This window comes from Euleptes europaea, chromosome 5, assembly GCF_029931775.1.
Source record: "Euleptes europaea isolate rEulEur1 chromosome 5, rEulEur1.hap1, whole genome shotgun sequence".
Taxonomy (NCBI): domain Eukaryota; kingdom Metazoa; phylum Chordata; class Lepidosauria; order Squamata; family Sphaerodactylidae; genus Euleptes; species Euleptes europaea.
In genome coordinates, this window is record NC_079316.1 from 7842090 (window position 1) to 7863550 (window position 21461).

The following is a 21461-nucleotide window of genomic DNA, read 5'->3' on the forward strand; positions in this document are numbered from 1 at the left end:
ATCAAAAGCAGATCAATGACATTAGTAGGCATGACTGCATTTAGGTGTGATAATGCAGAGGGGTAGTCGGCATGGAGAAATCAGCATTGGTAATGAGACATTAATCCCAGGTCTCTTCAGTCCAGGAGAATGCATTGTCTTGAGCTTCATTATTAGTTGTAATTCAGCACTCTCTCTTTCTAATCTCCCTTTGAAATCCCTTTTGTAAGAGAACTGCTACTCTTAAATCAGCAACTGAACGTCCTGGAAGGCTAACATGTTCCCTGACTGGTTTCTGTCAAGGATTGCACTGGCAGTCGCCAATCCTCTCTACCTCCCTTGACGCTGTTGCCTGATCTGCTCTGACGTTACCGTGGGCCTACTCTACGCTGCCGTGTCTGACGAAGGGAGCTTTGAATTTCCCTTCTTACAACAGCCATTGTACCTCTGCCTCCTTTACAAGCATTCTTTATGACACCACCACCCCGCCCTCCAACTAGGAAAAAAGGACTCGGCTGCTGTGAAAAAGGCAAGTTCCATGCTGGCCATAATTAGACAAGGAGTAGAGAATAAAGTTGCTGCTATCATACTGCCCTTGTGCAAATATATGGTGAGACCACACCGAGAATACTGTGTACAGTTCTGGTCACCACACCTAAAAAGGATATTGCAGAGCTTGAGAAGGTGCAGAAAAGAGCAAGCAAAATGATCAGGGGACTAGAGCAACTGCCAGTGAGGAGGCGCTCACCACCTCCCTAGGAAGCAGATTCCACTGTTGAACAACTCTTACTGTAAAATATTTCCCCCAAATATCCAGCCAGTGACCTTTTCACCCACAATTTAAACCCATTATTGCAAGTCCTCTGCTGCCAACAGAAACAGCTCCCTGCCCTCCTCTAAGTGACAGCCCTTCAAATACTTCAAGAGAGCAATCATGTCCCCCCCTTCGACCTCCTCTTCTTTAGACTGAACATTCCCATCTCCCTCAGCCTTTCCTTGTAGGGCTTGGTCTCCAGGCCCCGGATCCTCCTCATTGCTCTCCTCCGCACCCACTCCATTCTGTCCACATCCTTTTGGAAGGCCTCCAGAACTGCACACAGGACTCCAGGATCCATGCAGTTAAGCTTGGTCATGCCACTCTGCCACAGAAAGAGCAGCCCAGCCCAGGGGAGTTTCTCCAGACAAAGGAGCCCAGCTGAGGCTATCTGGGATTTAAAGAACAACGGTCAAGTGACTACTAAACTGCTTGGGCTATAACATCCACTCTCAAGTCTTGCAGACGGCTGCAGCCCCACTGGTGCCTTTCTCTGGCTTCTGAGCAGAAGGAGGCATTTGCCAGGCTACCGAGGTAGACAAAGAAAAAGAGATGGTTTTATATGCCGATTTTCTCCACCACTTAAGGCAGAATGAAACCAGCTTACAATCACCTTCCCTTCCCCTCCCCACAACAGACACCCTGTGAGGTAGGTGGGTCTGAGAGAGCTCTAACAGAGCTGTGACTAGCCCAAGGTCACCCAACTGGCTTAATGTCTCCCTCCCTTTCTTTGTCTCCCTCCGTCCTTTTATTTCTTTCCCTCCATTCTTTTCTTTCTTTCTCCCCCTCTCTCCATTTCTTTCTCCCATTCTCTCTTTCTCCCTCCCTTCCTTTTCCTCTTTCTGTTTTCCTTCCTCCCTTGCCGATCAACTGTGGGTTGCGCCCCCCTGGTGCCTCGTTTGCTCGGGCCCACCTCTGGCTGCCCTCCCACCTGGGAGTGGAGTGGGGGCGCCCTGCAGCCCTTCTCTGTGTGGCCTCCCCTGGGGTTGCCAACCTCCAGGTGGTGGTTGGAGACATGGCAACCCTAGCCTCTCCCCCCCGCACCGGGAGATCTACACCTGGTATGGCCCCTGAATGATGTCATAAATGTGCAAATGGCCCATGGCAGGAAAAAGGTTCCCCACCCCTGCTCTACACCTTCTGGAACAGCAGACGGGTTCTTTTTCCAAGGCATTCCTCTACGCCTTTTCCCTCCCTGCCGTTCCAGAACAAGATAAAAGGAGGAAGGGGCCAATGCTAGTATAAGGCAAGGCAAGAGCAGGTAAAAAAGACCACCAATAATTGGGGGGAAATTTAAAATACTGGGAGCAGCAGCCCCGTGGCCAGAAGGAAGACCTGCCAAGACCACCGCCAGGACTCAATGAGATGCGCCAAGCAGGAGACCTTCATCCGGCTGGCCACAGGGCACACTGCTGGGACAGTAGTACAGAGGGCAGCACCATTTTCATACTCTGCTCTGGGTGCCAGGGACTGCCGCAGCCTGCTTATCGAGCCTCATCTCCGGTCTGCCTCTGGAGTTCGCCTGGAGCACACCGGCTGCAGAGGCTTTTAAAACCTCCCCACTAACACTGCAACTCCGTGAGCTCAATCCTAAGGATAAAAGGGGGGGAATCCACAGAACCTGCTTAATCCAGTTTTTGCTAATATTTTGGGAGGCAGCATTATCTACTTTATTCACCAACTGTGCATTCATAGCAATCATCAGATCTATTCTGGCTGGGACCTTGAGTGGATTGACTTATGTCAGATTAAAGCCTCGGCTTTGTGGCAGGCTGCTCTTCAGCAATGGGCTTGCTGAAGAGGAATCCACCTCTTTTCAAAGACCAAATAAAAGTGTACTTATTTGTCGAAAGTGCACAAGCCTACAGGGACCTGCGTTTCACTAAAGCCCCATGATAGCAGGAGAAATGTCGGCGCCGACAGCCAAGGTTTCACTAGTTCTACCTAAACATTCCCCAAATTTTAAGCACCTGTTCACGCATGGTACAGAGACTGCCTTATTATTTGGGAATACTGTGTACAGTTCTGGTCACCACACCTAAAAAAGGATATTGCAGAGCTTGAGTAGGTGCAGAGGAGAGCAACCAAAATGATCAGGGGGCTAGAGCAACTGCCCTATGAGGAGCGATTAAAACGCTTAGGGCTGTTTAGCTAGGAAAGGAGGCGGTTAAGGGGAGACAAGATAGAGGTCTATAAAATTATGCATGGTAAGGAGAGAGTGGACAAGGTAGGAGAGAGTGGACAAGGAGAAGCTTTTCTCCCTCTTTCATAATACTAGAATGTGGGGTCATCTGCTGAAGCTGGAGGGTGACAGATTCAAAACTGATAAAAGGAAGTATTTATTCACACAGCGCATAGTTAAATTGTGGAACTCCCTGCCCCAGGATTTGGTGATGGCTGCCAACTTAGAAGGCTTTAAGAGGGGAGTGGACATGTTCATGGAGGAGAGGGCTATTCATGGCTACTAGTAAAAATGGATACTAGTTATGATGAATACCTATTCTCTCCAGGATCAGAGGAGCATGCCTATTATATTAGGTGCATTGGCACACAGGCAAGGGAATGTTGCTGCAGTCGTCTTGTTTGTGGCTTCCTAGAGGCACCTGCTTGGCCCTGTCTGAACAGACGGCTGGACTCGATGGACCCTGGTCTGATGCAACAGGGCTTTTCTTGTGTTCTTATGATGCATCTTCCATAATTGCCATCAAAGTACCAGAAAACACTCAAAGGGTGCCATCTGTAGACAAAATACACTTTCTAATCAAAACAGCCTTTCCGTGTACTTTACCAAAGCAAGACATAAAACTGAGAAGCACCAACCAGTCAAGCAGTAGGAGCACACCAAACGCTGCCTACAGAAGGATCCCTGTTCGTTTGCCTGGTGGGGTGGGACCAAGAAAAGCCCCTCAACCTCCTCTTTTCCAGACTGAACATTCCCAACTCCCTCAGCCTTTCCTCATAGGTCTCCAGGCCCGTTGATGTGAATTTGTAGCTCTGGGCAACAACTCATTTTAGTCAGGGGCTGTTTTGAGAAGAGGGTGGAAGGCTGACGGGCCAACCCCACCCCACTCCGAAACACAGCTTGTCAACGCATAACCCTTCGCACAGCTACCAGACCACACCTCTCCGGGTTGGCAACTCGGCCATGCAATTCTCCTTTGAGGCCTGGATCCGTTTGGGGATGACGGAAGACACGGGGGGGGGTGGAGTGGGGGAACAACACAAAAGCCAGAGAACTTTTATCCAATATACAAAGAATATTAACAAGCACGTATCATGAGCCGCCACTCAGTGGGAGGTTTACAAACACAAGTGCTATTCTTGCAGCTCAGGCTGCCCTACTATCTGCGTGGCACAGAGCATGAAAAGAGAGAAAAGGAAAGAACAGTGAGGGGTGAGAAAAAGGGGCCTTTTCTTTGCTAGCCTAAGAGCAAGAATCCAGCAGGCTCCAAAGCTATTCTTTTGAAAAGGCCCTGCTCTCTCAAAGCAAACAGAAAGAGCATTCACAGCGCAGACAGTTCTCCAAAAAGCACAGCTACCTTCTTGGCCCTGAGCTTAACGCTTCCCCATCAGGAACAAGCTTTGCTGGACAGCTCCCTCAAGGCCAAAAGAACCAAGGTGGGGGCAGCGAAAACCGATCCTGGCAGAAAGATCTTGGACAGTACAATCTGGGAACGACCAACTTCTGGAAGCTACTGGGCTAAGCTCTACAGACGCACTGAGCTGTTGGTGCTTCTTGAAGCCCCCCCCCCCCATACTCATGAGCAGAATGGTATTCTGAACAGTTCATTTGCAATTCACACTTTGCTGGCTGGGCATCCCAAGTCCTGCATTGGGGCTGGGCATCCCAAGTCCTTCCTCCAATTCCTGCCAGCAGTGAATCATCTTAACCCAGGAATCAGGAGGTTGTGGGGGTGAGGGGAGCGGAAAACACCTGGCCCACAGCTATGGTAATCATAAAACAGGGACCCTGGAAAGCTGCAGCACTTCGACCTCTCGTATGGAATCTGGGGTCTGTGCGGGTTTCTTTCAAACAGGCGGTTCTAGTCCTCGTAGCTGAAGAGGGCAATGTGGTCGAAAGGTCAGGTGAAGAGTTGTACAGACAAATCTAAACAAGATACTAGATCAAATAAAAATGTACTAGTCTGCCTGCCCACACGTATACACGCCAGTCATTTCCAACTTCAAAACAATCACCTTCTGGGCAACTTTCCTGCATTCCTGGGGTGGGGCTGTGGCTCAGTGGGACAGTATCTGCTTGGAATGCAGAATGTCCCAGGTTCAATTCCCAGCACCTCCTGTTAAAAGGACCAAGCAGGAGGGGATGTAAAACACCTTAGCCTGAGACCCCGGAGAGCCGCTGCCGGTCTGAGTAGACAATACTGACTTTGATGGACCAAGGGTCTGACTCAGTATAAGGCAGCTTCCTATGTTCATATATGACCCACCCCACCCCGCTGACCAGCCCAGTGACTCAGACTCTTCAGGTGAGGTGCCCGAGAAGTCAAGGCCGGTAGCTGAGGAGGACCATAGGGACCAGGGAGGGCCTGCCATGGCAAAAATGCCTGCTGGCAATGGTCAAGCAGCACCACAAGGCACGCCCGCACCTACAAGGGAGGACTCCCCCAGCGGCCCCTGAGATGGTTAACAGGCCTCCGCAAGTCAGGAGGCAAACTTGGGCCCAAAGACCCCCAGGATTGTGGAACTCCCTGCCCCGGGATGTGTGATGGCTGCCAACTTGGAAGGCTTTAAGAGGGGAGTGGACATGTTCATGGAGAGGGCTATCCATGGCTACTAGTCAAAATGGATTCTAGTTGTGATGCACACCTATTCTCTCCAGGATCAGAGGAGCAGGCCTATACTATTAGGTACTGAGGAATACAGGCAGGATAATCCTGCTGCAGTCATCTTGTTTGTGGGCTTTCCAGAGGCACCTGGTTGGCCACTGTATGAACAGACCGCTGGACTTGATGGGCCGTGGGCTGATCCAGCATGGCTTTTCTTATGTTCTTATGTATGCTAATATCACACAGGAGGGACTCTAATCTGGAGAACCAGGTTTGATTCCATGCTTCTACACATGAAGCTTAGGGCTGTTTAGCTTGGAAAGAAGGCGGTTAAGGGGAGATATGATAGAAGTCTACAAAATTATGCATGGTATGGAGAGATTGGACAGGGAGAAGATTTTCTCCCTCTCTCATAATACCAGAACGCAGGGTCATCGGCTGAAGCTGGAGGGTGAGAGATTCCATACAGAGAAAAGGAAGTATTTCTTCACACAACACATAGCTAAATTGTGGAACTCACTGCCCCAGGATGTGGTGATGGCTGCCAACTTGGAAGGCTTTAAGTGGGGAGTGGTCATGTTCATGGAGGATAGTCATGATGCATGCCTATTCTCTCCAGTCTCAAAGGAGCATGCCTATTCTATTAGGTGCTGTGGAACACAGGCAGGATGCTGCTGCTGCAGTCATCTTGCTTGTGGGCTTCCTAGAGGCACCTGGTTGGCCACTGTGGGAACAGACTGCTGGACTTGATGGACCTTGGTCTTATCCAGCATGGCCGTTCTTATGTTCATGATGCATACCTATTTCCTCCAGGATCAGAGGAGCATGCCTAGTATATCAGGTGCTGTGGAACACAGGCAGGATGGTGCTGCTGCAGTCGTCTGGTTTGTGGCTTCCTAGAGAACCTGGTTGGCCACTGTGTGAACGGACTGCTAGACTTGAGGGGCCTTGGGCTGACCCAGCAGGGCTTTTCTTATGTTCAGGCCCCACACTAACTTTGCAGGACGTCAGCGACAGAGGGCCCGGGGTGGGGTAGCGCAGTGGAGGCCAAGTGCCAAACTGGCTGCACACAACCCCACTGTGGACCTTGAATGATGCTCTCAGAGTAACACATCCTTGCAGGATCCTGGCCAGAGCACACAACACAGCCTCTGGAGCTCTGCCAGGGTTGCCAGTGCAGCTGGGGCCACTTACATCCCAGCCCAGTGAACCAGGGATGAATGAAGGCCTTGTTGGATCAACTGATCCAGCATAAGCCTTGTGTCTCCAGCTCCCCAAAGCTGGGCCAGGGCCCACTCTCCCTGCAATGGCCACCTGACCGCAGAGAGCAGGACACCTGGATGCTGACTTGGGAAAAACCTTTAGTCACCATAGGCGAGCAGCTATTTAGGAGCCTGGCTCAGGCCACACCAAAACAAAATGAGCATGAGAAGTGGAGAAAGATCCCCCTGAAGAAGCTTGTGTGAAAAGTGTAGGGGTTGCAGAATTTATGAAAATATAACTCCCTTGCACCAATTATTGTATGTGTTTTTTGCCTTCGCGCATGAAAAAAATCTGGCTGACATAAGCCCCATTGAGTGCCCACGACCTCCATGTGCCTGAAGAAACTCTCTGGATTGTGGTCGCTGCAAGTTTCTCATAAAATGTCTTAGCTATACTGGATTAAGCCATTCTCCAAGACCTTGATCTTGGCCCTAAAGGAACTATACTCCTCAACCCGCCCCACCCAATTCCAAACATTCAAGGAAGTTTCCAAATGCTACCACAAAAACAACTGTGGAACACCGCAAATTGTGGAGCACGCAAATTAAACATTTGTTTATGGAACTCGTTCTGGGAATGCTTAGACATAGTGGGTGTGGGACTTCCTCTAGGGACGCTGATCTGAGCACTAAGTCTCTCGGGGGCTCCCGGAGGGAACCAAGAATAGTTCGAATCTGGGGTGCAATCCTGCACCCCTACCCGATCCTAAACAGTGGACCGGGAAACAGGACTACCCCTGCTGCCTTTAAGTGCAGTTTTGACCCCCAGTTTTGCTGAGAGAGCCTTCGGACGACTCTTGGAAACCTGAACGAGGTCCCGCCGGCCTTAGAGGAAAACATTGCCGTGAAGGTCTCTTTGGAATCAGGCTCAGATCTCCCCTATCTACTACCATCTAAGCCAGGGGTCGGCAAACTCATTAGTCAAAAGAGCCAAATATCAACAGTACAACAATTGAGATTTCTTTTGAGAGCCAAATTTCTTAAACTTAAACTATATAGGTAGGTACACTGTTTATTAACTTAATAAACTTTAATTAAAGTTTTAAGTCTTAATTAAACTATAGGTACACTGAATAAAACTTGATATCATACTTAATAATGATCTTATTTATTGATAAAAATTAAATTCTAAGACCCTGCCATTTCCCCCTCCCCGTCCGGAGTCCTCGTCTGGAGGCCTGGTCTACCGCCATAAAAGCCTATTGGTAGACCTGGCCTCCGGCTGAGTCCCATTGGGAGGCCAGGTCTACCCATTGGCTTTCTTGGCAGTAGACCAGGCCTCCGGAGGCCCATAGAAGCCAATTGGTGGACCTGGCCTCTGAAGGGGGACTTTTTCCCCTCCTCGGAGTCCAGGTCTACCGCCAAGAAAGCCAGTTGGTAGACATGGCCTCTGAGGAGGGAAAAAAGTAAGTAAGGTATCCATAAAATTAAATCATGACAATGACTGACAAGCACTTAATGTGAACAATGTGAGCAAACTTCTAGATTCACAGACGCAGTAAACACATGAGAACATAAGAAAGGCCGTGCTGGATCAGACCAAGGCCCTTCAAGTCCAGCAGTCTGTTCCCACAGTGGCCAACCAGGTGCCTCCAGGAAGCCCACCAGCAAGACCAGTGCAGCATCATTGTTCTGCATGCGTTCCATAGCACCTGATATAATAGGCCTGCTCCTCTGATCCTGGAGAGAATAGGCATGCATCATGACTAGTATCCATTTTGATTAGTAGCCATGGATAGCCCTCTCCTCCATGAACAGGTCCACTCCCCTCTTAAAGCCCTCCAAGTTGGCAGTCATCACCACCTCCTGGGGCAGGGAGTCCCACCATTTAACCACGCGTTGTGTGAAGAAATACTTCCTTTTATCAGTTTTGAATCTCCCACCCTCCAGCTTCAGCAGACGACCCCGAGTTGTAGCATTATGTGTGTCCCGGGTCGGGGGCCTCACCCCACGCCCCAGGGCTTTCCCGCCACCCTCAACTTACCAGACAAGCCCCTGCGCTGGCTCCAAAGTGTGCTTCTTCCCGGCTTACAGGGACCCGCAGGCCCAGAAGACGACGGGGGAACGGAGTCGACACCGCAGAAGACGGGGCGCTGCGGCCCAGCGCTGCTGCCGGGAATGTGCCGCCAAAGAAAGCCCGCCCCGCCCAACAGCTGATAGGCAGGCGGGCCCAGGCCAGGAACCGCCCAGCCGCCCACCCAGCAATCGCGCGGCTAGAGGGGAGGGGAGGCTTTAGCCTCCTAACCATTGAGGGCAAGGGAAAGGGGGACCCGGCCATTCTCCACGGCGGGGCGGGGGGAGAGACAGCACGCTCGCTCGCCTGCTCTCTCTCTCTCTCTCTCTCTCTCTGGCGCGCCAGCTCCGCAGCCCGGCTGCAGGCGCGAGCGGGCGCGAGAGCAGGGTCTCCGAACCAAGTTCGGAGAGCCGCACTAAAGGGGCCAAAGAGCCGCATGCAGGTCTCGAGCCACAGTTTGCTGACCCCTGATCTAAGCAACAATACAGAAGCAAGAATACCTACTCTTCTAAAATCTGAGTAAGTTACAAGAATCCTTTTGTTTTACCTGGATCTGGAAGTCTTGAAGGAGCGAAAAAATACCTATTGAATCCGTATCTCCCCATCTGATGTTTGGATGACTCTTTGAAAATTAAAAACACTGGATAAACCGGCAGGATTTTTATCAAATTGATCGGTGGGTAGACATAACAATCGGGACTCTCTGAATGACGTTACAGCCACCAGAGACTGAGATGTGCAAAGGGGAGGGAGGAGAAGATTCCCCCCCCCCATTTCCGGGAAGACGCTTTTCTGAGTAAACAAGTTTTCAAGCCACGTCTTATCCGGAAGCGTCTGCTATCGTCTGCTACCGCGAGAACACCACGGAATTTGAGACTGGAAGTGTGGCATTACTGTGTAACTGGCAAATATCTCCCAAGTTCCTGGGCAAAAGGAAGTAACGGCAGGCATGCGACTTTATATCCTACCCCCCGCAACATTTCTTTACTACCCACAACATAGGAACTAGTGATATACCTGTCTGGACTTTACCAATTAAATTTCAACAGAACTATTAGAAGCAGCAACTATGGAAAGTGTGACTAAACAGATGGATCGATTACTCTCTCTAACAAACAATATCTACAAACTTTTCAACCGGAAACTGGATGTAATTTTGGAAGATCTCAAGGATGTAAAAGACCAAGTTACTACATTGAGATCAGAGATGGGAGAAGAAAGCTCTCCAAATGACAAGCCATCAAAAGAAGAATTAAATTTTGCTAAGGAGCTGGAGAGCCACAATGGACAACCAAAGAATATACATCTGCAAGAAGAAATTGAACCAATCCAGTTGACAACCATGGATTTGAACGTAAGAGACTTTGACTTTTGTTTGTATAATCTACCAGATGAATTCTTCAATGTTAACTGGGAGAACTTAAAAGGGCAAAAAGCTGGAAACACCGGGATCTTTTTCTTCGCCTTAGGGATGGAAGAAACTACACTGCAGATTGACTATCACTCATCAGTTTCTGCAGTGGGAACTGCACTAACAATTTCCAAGGATGCTCTTTGACGTTTAAAGCTACTGAGAAAAAGAGGAAGATGTTGGAAATTCAGAATAAAGAGACTGGTTCAAAGGGTCTAGATTTCTTGGGATTTAACTAAAAGGGACTGATTAATGGCTTGGCTTTGACAAAAACAGAATAATTATTGTCATTAACATAATAGATAATTAGATGTTGGGGAGAAATGGAGGAGTTATAATGATACCTATTTTTAAAGGAAGTAAAAAAATGATACCTATTATCTAATCCATTTTTATTATAAAATAGTGCTTTTTTCTATTTTCTCTTTCTCTCTTATTTCTTTCTCTTTACTTGAATATAGAAAATTGTTATAATCGAAATAGTGATCACTTAGATTATAAGTAATATTAAATAAAGAATAATTTCTTATAAATATTTGTAATAATATTAGGATTAGAATTTTAAACAAAGGAGATTACAAATAAATGACAAGATTGAGGGAGGTGTAGGGGAAGTCTTCATATTTTATTTATATATATGTATTTTCAACAATTTTTATTGGAATCTACACCTTGATGCTTATTTACATTGATTGTTGAATATTGTGTTTAATCAGTATGGAAAAACAATAAAAAAATTATAAAAACAAAAAGACATAGTGGGTGTGCTTCACCCCAGCCACAGAGGTTTTGTGTCCTTGTTTAAGCCAGCAAAGATAACCTTGAACGACGAGGGAAGGCAAGATATACATTTTTAATAAGTAAATAAAAAGATAAATTGAGCCCTCGCACCTGGCACGTGAGTATCTCTAAGTTAATCAAAAGTGGCACAAGCTTTCACGAAATGGCAACACAGAGAAGTATATAATCCATCTACAGAAATCTTGGCATCAAGAGCCATGTTGGTCAGGGGTCTTATCCAAGATGGGAGGTGCCATCCCCTTACAAGCAGGGAGACCGCAATTCTCTCACACCAGATTCCCCTCAGCTGAAAGTTCTGCATTCTGCTTCGAAGGGCTCGCAAACTGATACAGCGTGCATACTTTCAGTTACGTTTTCTCTTGTAACTTTGACGAAAGGAGGAAGTCAGAGGGCAGAGCCTAAATCCTCCACGCTGATTTACTCAGAAGCAAGTTCCACCGGGCATTCAGAAGCTTTGGCTTTAAGCCATCACCATCTCCTGATCAGGATGGTTCGTTCTCATGAGATTTTTACACTCTTTCCCCCCTCCCTCCAAAGTTTGCAGTTCAGCATGTTTGTTGAAGCGCCCTGAAGGTACTGGCTTTGCAGGCATCTCTCCCTGCAATGCACCTTCTACTGCACTTGGCACCCGACTGTCAGGATTGTGTGGATTAGCCTTGCAAAGGCTCACATCTGGAGAATCCTGCCAAGAGTCCGGGGTGGGGGAAGGGGGCTAAACTTGATGACCTGGTTATTTCCAGATCTACCGTTTCATTTACATAACCCTCGCAAATCTGCACAGCCCCAATGTACCTGGGCGGCAAAGTGGTAAGGAGAAGCCGGCAACACTTTGCGTGTTTCCTGCAATGGGCAACTCCTCACCAGAAGAAAACCCAAGGTTCCTTTGCCAGAGAGCTTAGTCTAGAGAAGAGGTGGTTGAGAGGGGACGTGGTTGCTCTCTTGAAGTATTGCAAGAGGTGTCACTTAGAAGAGGGCAGGGAACTGTTCTTGTTGGCAGCAGAGGATAGGACGCCCGATAATAGGTTTAAAGTACAGGCAGAAAGGTACCGGCTGGACATTAGGAAGAAATCTTTTATAGTAAGAGAAGTTCAGCAGTGGAATGGGCTGCCTAGGGAGGTGGGGAGCTCCCCCTCACTGGCAGTCTTTAAGCAGAGGCTGGACAAGCACTTGACAGGGATGCTCGTCTAGGCTGATCCTGCACTAAGCAGGGGGTTGGGCTAGATGGCCTCTATGGCCCCTTCCAACTCTATGATTCTATGATTTTATGAGAGAGGCAAGTTTCAGAATGTCAAGCAAAGTTACCCTCTTAAATACAAGCCGAAAACAGAATTCCACCAGCATGGCTTAAGCCGAACAGGTACCAAGGTAAGAACGCCTCCATGCCCGGCTCTCCCTTTGCATTGAAGACATTCACACACACACCCTGCAATACCAGGGATGCCCCCCAACACCCCACCAGAAATACAACTTGCAATGATCGAAACCAGCCTTCGCCAGACATTGCCGCATTTGCACTCAGCACCGCGCCCCACAATTCATGGCACACCGTCCATATTCCCCCCCACGCCCAAACCGTATTACAAGCAGCCCCCCTGCAGAGCTACCGTATTTCACCAACGAAGCGCGCCCACCTCCTATAGCACTGGTTCCCAACCAGGGGTCCGTGGACCCCCAGGGGTCCGCAAGAACTAAATTAAGGTCCGCGAAACAAAGTTATAAACCCATCATAAATTAATATTTTCAATTAAAAGTTCTCTATTATAAAAATATATATTCAAATATTATTCTACGTTTAATGTTTAACTAACAGTTAGGATTAAAGTTTATTTTCAAATTCTCGGAATTTTTATTTTGAACCTTGGGGTCCCTGCACCGAACAAAAAAGTCCTAGTGGTCCCTGGTCAAAAAAAGGTTGGGAACCACTGTCCTAGAGGCACCCCTCCCCGCCAGAGTCGAGGCGGTACCGTATATCCCCTAATAGCCGCGCCTCCCCGCAATCCTGCATCACCCCGTTACCGTATTGCCCCCTCTGGAGCTCCCTGCCAATACTGCATGACCGTATTGCCCCCTCTGGAGCCCCCACTACCGTATTGCCCCCTCTGGAGCCCCCATTACCGTATTGCCCCCCCCCAGGATACCCCCCTATCGCCACTCTAGGCCGGATACAGCTTGAATCCCCTCAGGATCTCCTTGGCCCGCTCCTCTTGGCCCGACATGGTCCCGCTCCGCACGTCCGAGCTCGGCGGCCCCCCAGCCCAAGCTGGGCTGGCTCGCAGGCCTGAGCGAGGCCGGGGCGGGGGGGGGGGCGAGAGACAGAGGCGAGAGCGCGCCGGCCCGGACCCCGCTGCGCCCGCCACTGCCCAGCTCCACCAACCACCCGAGGAGGTCCCGCCCGAGCCCAGCCAATCAGCGCGCGCCGCTCCCGCCTCCCCCCCGCGCGACGGACGGCTCCTCTGGCCAATGGGCGTTCGAAACCGAGCCCGGCGGCCGCACCCTGCCGGTCGTTAAGGAAGAGGCACCCCCCCACACACATACACACACAGCAACGCCGGGCGGCGGCGGACGGGTGTCGCCGCGGGACAATCCTCGGCGAAAGGCGTGGTCGGGAGAGGAGGGGCCTCGTTCGCGCTGGCGAGTCTCGACCGCGGGGGGCGCTGCCGAGCAAGGGCGCCGCCAGGTGAGAGCGGCCTCTGGCGGCGGGAGGGGGAAACCGGCCGCGGAGCCAGCCGCCCTCGACGCGTGTCGGCGTTCACACGTTACGCCCGTGGAAGAGCGGACCTGGGTCATCTCGAGGGCAATACCTGGAGGGAACGTTGTCCCTGACTGCGCTTTGATAGTTAAAAATGGATATTAAGAGAGAAGTTTGGGGTTAAAGAGCCCCGTGGCGCAGAGTGGTAAGCTGCAATACTGCAGTCCAAGCTCTGCTCACGACCTGAGTTCGATCCCGACGGAAGTCGGTTTCAGGTAGCCGGCTCAAGGTTGACCCAGCCTTCCATCCTTCCGAGGTCGGTCAAATGAGTACCCAGCTTGCTGGGGGTAAAGGGAAGATGACTGGGGAAGGCACTGGCAAACCACCCTGCAAACAAAGTCTGCCTAGTAAACTTTGGGATGTGACGTCACCCCATGGGTCAGGAATGACCCGGTGCTTGCACAGGGGACCTTTACATTTGGGGTTAAAGGCTCCCCATGTAAACACCTATAATAATCGTGTCTGCTATGCACGTTAAAGCAGAAAGCAACGAAACAGGATTATATCTGCCCATCAAGAACACACAAGTAATTAACACCGGGGAATTACACAACTTTGAAATCGACGACGAGATGGGAATTGTTCAAGACTTTCTATCCCTTGGCTTTTTTGCTTTTAAGATATAAGCAGCTGACAGCTGAATCAGGAAGGGTAATTTCAGATACATCTTTCTGGCAAATAGTGAAGAATGACTCTGTTCTTCTCCCTTCAAGGACAAGACCAGGGTAAGTTAGTTAGCTCTTGAAAGAATTCAGACCTTGAGAGAATTCAGTCAGCCTGTTCTAAGGACATTTGCGTTTTGCAAGCTGTTGCCAGGCTTTTCATTACACAAACCTCTGCAGTTTGTGGTTCAGTTTGTATGTTGTGTTCAAGCTCTACATGGAATTAATTCTGCACATGTACACAAAATACCATGTTTATGTCAGAGACCGTGATACCGTCATCATCTCAAAAGGAGACTGCAACCGAGAAAGCGGAAGGAGACGGAGACTGGGAAGTTCTCAATTCATCTCACACCGGATTCCCCTCCGCTGAGAGTTCTGCATTCTGCTTCGAAGGGCTGGCAAACTGATCCAGCGCGCAGACTTTCGGTGACATTTTCTCTTGTAGCTTTGACGAAAGGAGGAAGTCAGAGGGCAGAGCCTAAATCCCCCACGCTGATTTACTCAGAATTTCTTCACTTCTAGCCCTTCTGTTCTCCATTGTTTTCATCTATTTATTCCAATTAGCAGTAGTAGAAAAGAGCAAGAGTCCAGTAGCACCTTAAAGACTAACAAACATATTTTCTGGCAGGGTATGAGCTTTCGTGAGCCACAGCTCACTTCTTCAGATACCTGAAGAATCTGAAGCCCATCTGAAGAAGTGAGCTGTGGCTCACGAAAGCTCATACCCTGCCAGAAAATATTTTTGTTAGTCTTTAAGGTGCTACTGGACTCTTGCTCTTTTCTACTACTGCAGACAGACTAACACGGCTACGCACTGTGAATTATTTCCATTAGCAGGTCATGGGAAGAGCAGACAGACCTCAAGAGCTGAGGGAACAATAATAAAATAGCAATATGCCATCTCTGAAAGGCTGGCCGATTGCTTGTTGTTCAGATCAGGTAATGGCCACTAAGGAGTCATATTTTATTGAGCAAGGTGGCTCTAACCTCTTTACCTCAGATGTCCTGTAGTGCAGTCCTGAGTAGGGTTACACCCTTCTAAGCCCTTTGACTTCCATGGGCTTCAGAATGGCGTAACTCTGTGTAGGATGGCCCTGTTAAGAACACAAAGTGCTCTCCCGTCCTAAGCAATTAAACAGATCAATAGAGCAACTTAAAATTACAATGCATTCTTGTGGCTTCATATCTATGTTGTAAGCTGCCTTCAGCTCTACACTTGCCAACCTCCAGGTACTAGCTGGAGATCTGCTATTTCAACTTATCTCCAGCCGATAGAGATCAGTTCCCATGGAGAAAATGGCCGCTTTGGCCGTTGGACTCTATGGCACCCCCCGAGGAAGCCTGTTCCACTGAGGAACCGCTCTGTCAGAAAGTTCTTTCTAATGGCTAGACGGATTTAATTTCAACACATTGGTTCTGGGATGGTGTCCGGCCAATTGGCCATCAGCAGATATAGCTGGGTGTCATCAGCATATTCATAACAACCCAGCCCAAAACTCCAAACTAGCTGGGCGAGGGGGCGCATGTAGATGTTAAAGAGCATTGGGGAGAAGATCGCCCCCTGAGGGATTCCATACACCAAAGGGATAGAAATGGTAACTTTACTTTCATGTCACTGCAGAGTGGTAGCATGCTGAGTTTTACCTGTTTTTATTTGTTTTCTATTATTATTATCCCATCTGGCAAACATAGTCCTCCCCAGCATGGGGCGGTGGTTAAGAGCGGTGGTTTGGAGTGGTGGACTCTGATCTGGAGAACTGGGTTTGATTCCCCACTCCTCCACATGAGCGGCGGAGGCTAATCTGGGGAACTGGATTTGTTTCCCTACTCCTACACACAAAGCCACCTGGGTGACCTTGGGCAAGTTACAGTTCTATTAAGAGTTCTCTCTACCACTTAAGGAAGAATCAAACCAGCTTACAACCCTTCCCCTCCCCACAACAGACACCCTGTGAGGTAGGTGGGACTGAGAGAGCTCTAAGAGGGCTGCGACTAGCCCCAAGTCACCCAGCTGGCTTCATGTGGAGGAGTGGGGAAACCAACAGGTGCACTCTGATCTGGAGAACCAGGTTTGATTCCCCACTCCTCCACATGAGTGGCGGACTCTAATCTGGTGCACCAGGTTGGTTTCCCCACTCTCCCACACAAAGCCAGCTGGGTGACCTTGGGCTAGTCACAGTTCTCTGAATTCTCTCAGTCTCACGTACCTCACAGGGTATCTGTTGTGGGGAAGAGAAGGTGATTGTAAGCCGGTTTGAGTCTCCCTTAAGTGGTAGAGAAAGTCGGCATATAAAAACCAACTCTTCTTCTTCCCATGGTTCATCCCCACAACAACCCTGTGAGGTAGCCAGCATGGTATAGTGGTTAAGAGCAGCAGACTCTAATCTGGAGAACCGGGTTGGTTTCCCCACTCCTCCACATGCAGCCTGCTGGGTGACCTTGGGCTAGTCACAGTTCTCTCAGAACTCTCTCAGCCTCACCTACCTTACAAGTTGCCTGTTATGGAGGAGGAGGGCAGAAGGAAGGTGATTATAAGCTGCTTTGAGATTCCTTTCAGTAGAGAAATGTGGGGTATAAAAAACAACTCTTCTTCTAGGTTAGACAGAGAGTGACTGACTTAAGAGTTAGCTGGTGAGCTTCATGGCAGAGTGAAGATTCGAACTCAGATCTCCCTGGTCTCCACCCTAACAACTACATTGGCTCTTACATTTTTGTGTAATCAAACCTATTTGCTGATTTCCTGAACTTTGAAGTAGAGGCATCATCCACCCATTCAGGCTAGTTTTAGGGTACTGTGTGAATATAAAATGCCTGTAAATAATATAGGGTATATGGCTGAATCAGAGCTGATAGGCTGGAATGATGCCAGTCCTTATAAATGGGAATGACACCATCTTACCTGAGTCTTTGCTTCTCCTTCATACCGTATTTTTCGCTCCATAAGACACACTTTTTTCCTCCTCAAAAGTGAGGGGAAATGTCTGTGCGTCTTATGGAGCGAATGTGTGTGAATCCGGCCCCGGGGAGAAGCAAAGCTGCCTAGGCAGCGCAGAGCCCTCCCCCCTCCCCCCTCCCCCCACACTTCCCGGTCCCGAGGCTCAGCTGTTGGGCGGGTCCCCGGGGGGCGATGGGTTGTTAAACTGCTGCGCTGCCTGCCCAGGCTCAGAAGCCGGGGGGGGGGGGGTCTTGAAAGTGCTCTGTGCTGCCTGGGATGGCAGCGTGGAGAACTTTCAAGACCCCCCGCCCAGCTTCCAGGGACTCTGCTTTAAAGCCTCCTCTAAAAACTTGTTTTCCTTCTCTGAAAACTAGGTGTGTCTTATGGTCAGGTGCGTCTCGTGGAGCAAAAAATACGGTAATTCTTTCTTCTGTTCAGAACCTTTACATTTATTTCGACAAGACAGTTGAAATAAATCAACCATTTTTATGGTGCCTGGTAAATCTCCCTGTTTTAAAGATAACTCTGTCATATAATTGTGCTCTCTCTCTATAGGGTAACATACCCTAAAGTGTTAACTTTAAATGTTCCTTTCCAGTACTGTCTTTAACTTTCCTGAGACTTCATAACTAAAGGCGCTTCAGTTCCAGCCAGAACACCAACTGTCTGTCCGCCTTCTCCCTCCCTCAGGATCAGTGCCGGATTTATGTATAAGCTAAACAAGCTATAGCTTAGGGCCCCACTCTCTTGAGGGGCCCCAAAAAAATTTAAAGGAAAAAAACAACTGGATGTACATTTCCAAAATACAAGATAAAAAACAAATAAAGTAAAATCTACATACAGCAACAGTGTTTTGTGTTGTGTGGGCTCCTATGATGTAAGTAATGGGCCCCGCCTGCTCCCTAAAATATCACTGGTTTGCTCATTTCTATATATAGGGTGCCTACATTCTGCATGGACTGGTTGCATGGCAACATGTAGCATGCAGCTGCAGACCGCAGTGCAGCACAGTTGAATGTAGATCAAGCTGTTGTACCTGTTATCTGGACATATAAAGGGCCCCATTACCTTCAATAGCTTAGGGCCTCATCAAACCTAAATCCGGCCCTGCTCAGGATTCTAAAAGGGGGCTCTCTTCCAAGTTGTAAGGTCAGCCATTTAACCCTTCCCATAGCAGCTGCACCCTTTTTGTGCAAAAATAAATACACATCAGTAGGGTTGCCAGCTCTGGGTTGGGAAATACCTAGAGATTTTGGGGGTGGGGCCTGAGGAGGGCAGGGGTGAGGGAGGGATTTCAATGGGGTATAATGCCATAGAGCAGGGATGTCAAGCTTAAGGCCCGCAGGCCGGATCTGGCCCCCTGAGAGCCCTTATCTGGCCCATGAGCCAACCGAGGCAGCCACCCCTCCACTTTCAATCTGTGCTGGCGAGGCACAGCCCGGCCTGACCAAGTGACATTTATGTCATATCTGGCCCTCGTAACAATTGAGTTTGACCCCCCCCCCAGTAGAGTCCACCTTCCAAAGTGTCCGTTTTCTCCAGGGGAACTGATCTCTGTCGCCTGGAGATCAGTTGTAATAGCAGGAGATCTCCAGTTAGTACCTGGCGGTTGGCAACCCTAGAAGAACCCCCCCTCCCCGACCCATTTTTTAAAACGTAATTAAACAGAGGGGGGAAGTGTGCGCACATTCAGACTAAAATGCCACACAGGTCCTAACCTCGTGGGGAGAAATGAATGAATGGTTTCCTGCAGCTGTCAATGCAAGCCTGGAGAAAGGCGCTCGGACGGTAGGGCGAAGGGGACAAAACACCGAGGAGGGGGAAAAGGAGACGGTTGCGAGAGGAGCCGCGGGCGTGAGCTTCACAGCAGACCCCCCCCCCCGAGGCCGCGGGAGATGGAGGTAGCGCTGGAGGGTGGGCAACGCCGCCCCCCGGGGCAGGTGCCCTCCTTCGCGCGCCCCCCCCCGGTCCGGCCCTGCCTAGTTCCCCCCGCCCGGCGGAACCTTTGTGCGCGGGAGGCGGTTGCCGGGAGGACCGGCGAGCGGGGCACCCGTGCGCATGCGCGTGGCGCGCCCTGCTGCTGCCGGCTGCTGTCATGGCTGCCTGAGGAGTGGCGCGAACGGAGCCAGGAGCGAGCCGGGCGGCGGGTGGGAGCGGCAACGGCCAGGTGAGGGCGGAGGAAGGCCGCGGCGAAGAGGAAGCCCGCTGGGGAGCCGCCTGGCTCAGTCAGGTCTTTCCTTTGGGGAGGGAGGGAGGGAGGGAGGGAGGGGGGGGGGAGGAAGAAGGATGGGCGGCCCCCCCATCAGGTTGCCCCTCCCCTCCTCCCTCTTCCCTCCTCCCCTCCTCTCCCCCCTCCCCCTCCCTCTCCTCCCCCTCTCCTCCCCCTCCCTCCCCTCCTCCCCCTCCCCCTCCTCCCCCCTCCCCCTCCCCCTCCTCCCCCCTCCCCCTCCTCCCCCTTCCCCCCTCCCCCCTCCCCCTCCTCTCCCTCTCCTCCCCCCTCCCCCTCCTCTCCTCCCCCTCCCCCTCTCCTTCCCCCTCCCCCTCCCCCTCTCCTTCCCCCTCCCCCTCCCCCTCTCCTTCCCCCTCCCCCTCCCCCTCTCCTTCCCCCTCCCCCCTCCCCCCTCCCCCTCCCTCCCCCCTCCCCCTCCCTCCCCCCTCCCCCTCCCTCCCCCCTCCCCCCTCCCCCTCCCTCTCTCCTCCCCCCCTCCCCCTCCCTCTCTCCTCCCCCCCTCCCCCTCCCTCTCTCCTCCCCCCTCCCCCTCCCTCTCTCCTCCCCCCCTCCCCCTCCCTCTCTCCTCCCCCCTCCCTCTCTCCCCCCCTCCCCCCCTCTCCCCCCTCTCCCCCTCCTCCTCCCCCCCTCTCCCCCTCTCCCCCTCCTCCTCCCCCCTCTCCTCCTCCCCCCCTCTCCTCCTCCCCCCCTCTCCTCCTCCCCCCCTCTCCTCCCCCCCTCTCCTCCCCCCCTCTCCTCCTCCCCCCCTCTCCTCCCCCCCTCTCCTCCCCCCCTCTCCTCCCCCCCTCTCCTCCCCCCCTCTCCTCCCCCTCCTCTCCTTTCCCTCCTCTCCTTTCCCTCCTCTCAGTTTGTGTGTCTGTTCCATTCCTATCCCGCCTTTCTTCCCTTATGGGCAATGGAAGGCTCGTCTTCTCCAGTATCACCAGCGACTCCCCCATTGGAACATAAGAAAAGCCCTGCTGGATCAGACCCAGGCCCATCAGATCCAGCAGACTGCTCACAAGGTGGCCAACCAGGTGCCTCTAGGAAGCCCACAAACATAACGGCTGCAGCAGCACCAACCTACCTGTGCTCCACAGCACCTAATAATAGAATAGGCCTGCTCCTCTGATCCTGGAGAAAACAGGTATGCATCATGACTAGTATCCATTTTTATTAGTAGCCACGAATACCCCTCTCCTCCATGAATATGTCCACTCCCCTCTTAAAGCCTTCCAAGTTGGCAGCCATCGCCACATCCTGGGGCAGGGAGTTCCACAGTTTAACTGCATTGTGTGAAGAAATACTTCCTTTTATCTGTTTTGAATCTCTCCCCCTTCAGCTTCAGCAGATGACCCCGCGTTCTGGTATTACGAGAGCGGGAGAAAAGCTTCTCCCTGTCCACTCTCTCCACACCAGGCATAATTTTATAGACCTCTATAGTGTCCTCTTCACCGCTTTCTTTCCAAGCTAAACAGCCCTAAGTGTTTAGGTTATTACCCCCAGCGCCTCTACCAGGTGATAGTATTATTACTTATTAACTCATTTTTACTCTGCCTTTCTCCCCAATGGGGACCCAAAACAGCTTACATTGTTCTCCTCTCCTCCATTTTATCCTCACAACAACCCTGTGAGGTAGACTGAGAGAGTGTGACTGGCCCACGGTCACCCAGCCAGCTTCCATGGCACGAGTGGAGATTTGAGCCTGGACCTCCCAGATACTAATCTGACACTTAACCTCTACACCACACTGGTATTGAGCAGTGTACAGAATGATTAAGAACACGGATCTATGAAAGAAAGCGATCTTCAATCAACCAGCATTTCCGTGGTGG

The 21461-nt window shown here is 50.7% G+C and overlaps 1 protein-coding gene across 1 annotated transcript in view; it reads right to left on the bottom strand.

Annotated features, from left to right (window-relative positions):
* PDE6D (phosphodiesterase 6D) overlaps positions 1–13312 on the bottom strand; it is a 40279-nt gene extending 26967 nt beyond the window's left edge. The window contains exon 1 of the mRNA XM_056850127.1: positions 13235–13312. Coding sequence (XP_056706105.1) covers positions 13235–13284 — 50 coding nt within the window. The 5' untranslated portion in view covers positions 13285–13312. The remainder of the gene's footprint in view (positions 1–13234) is intronic.
* Between the last annotated feature and the right edge of the window lie 8149 nt (positions 13313–21461).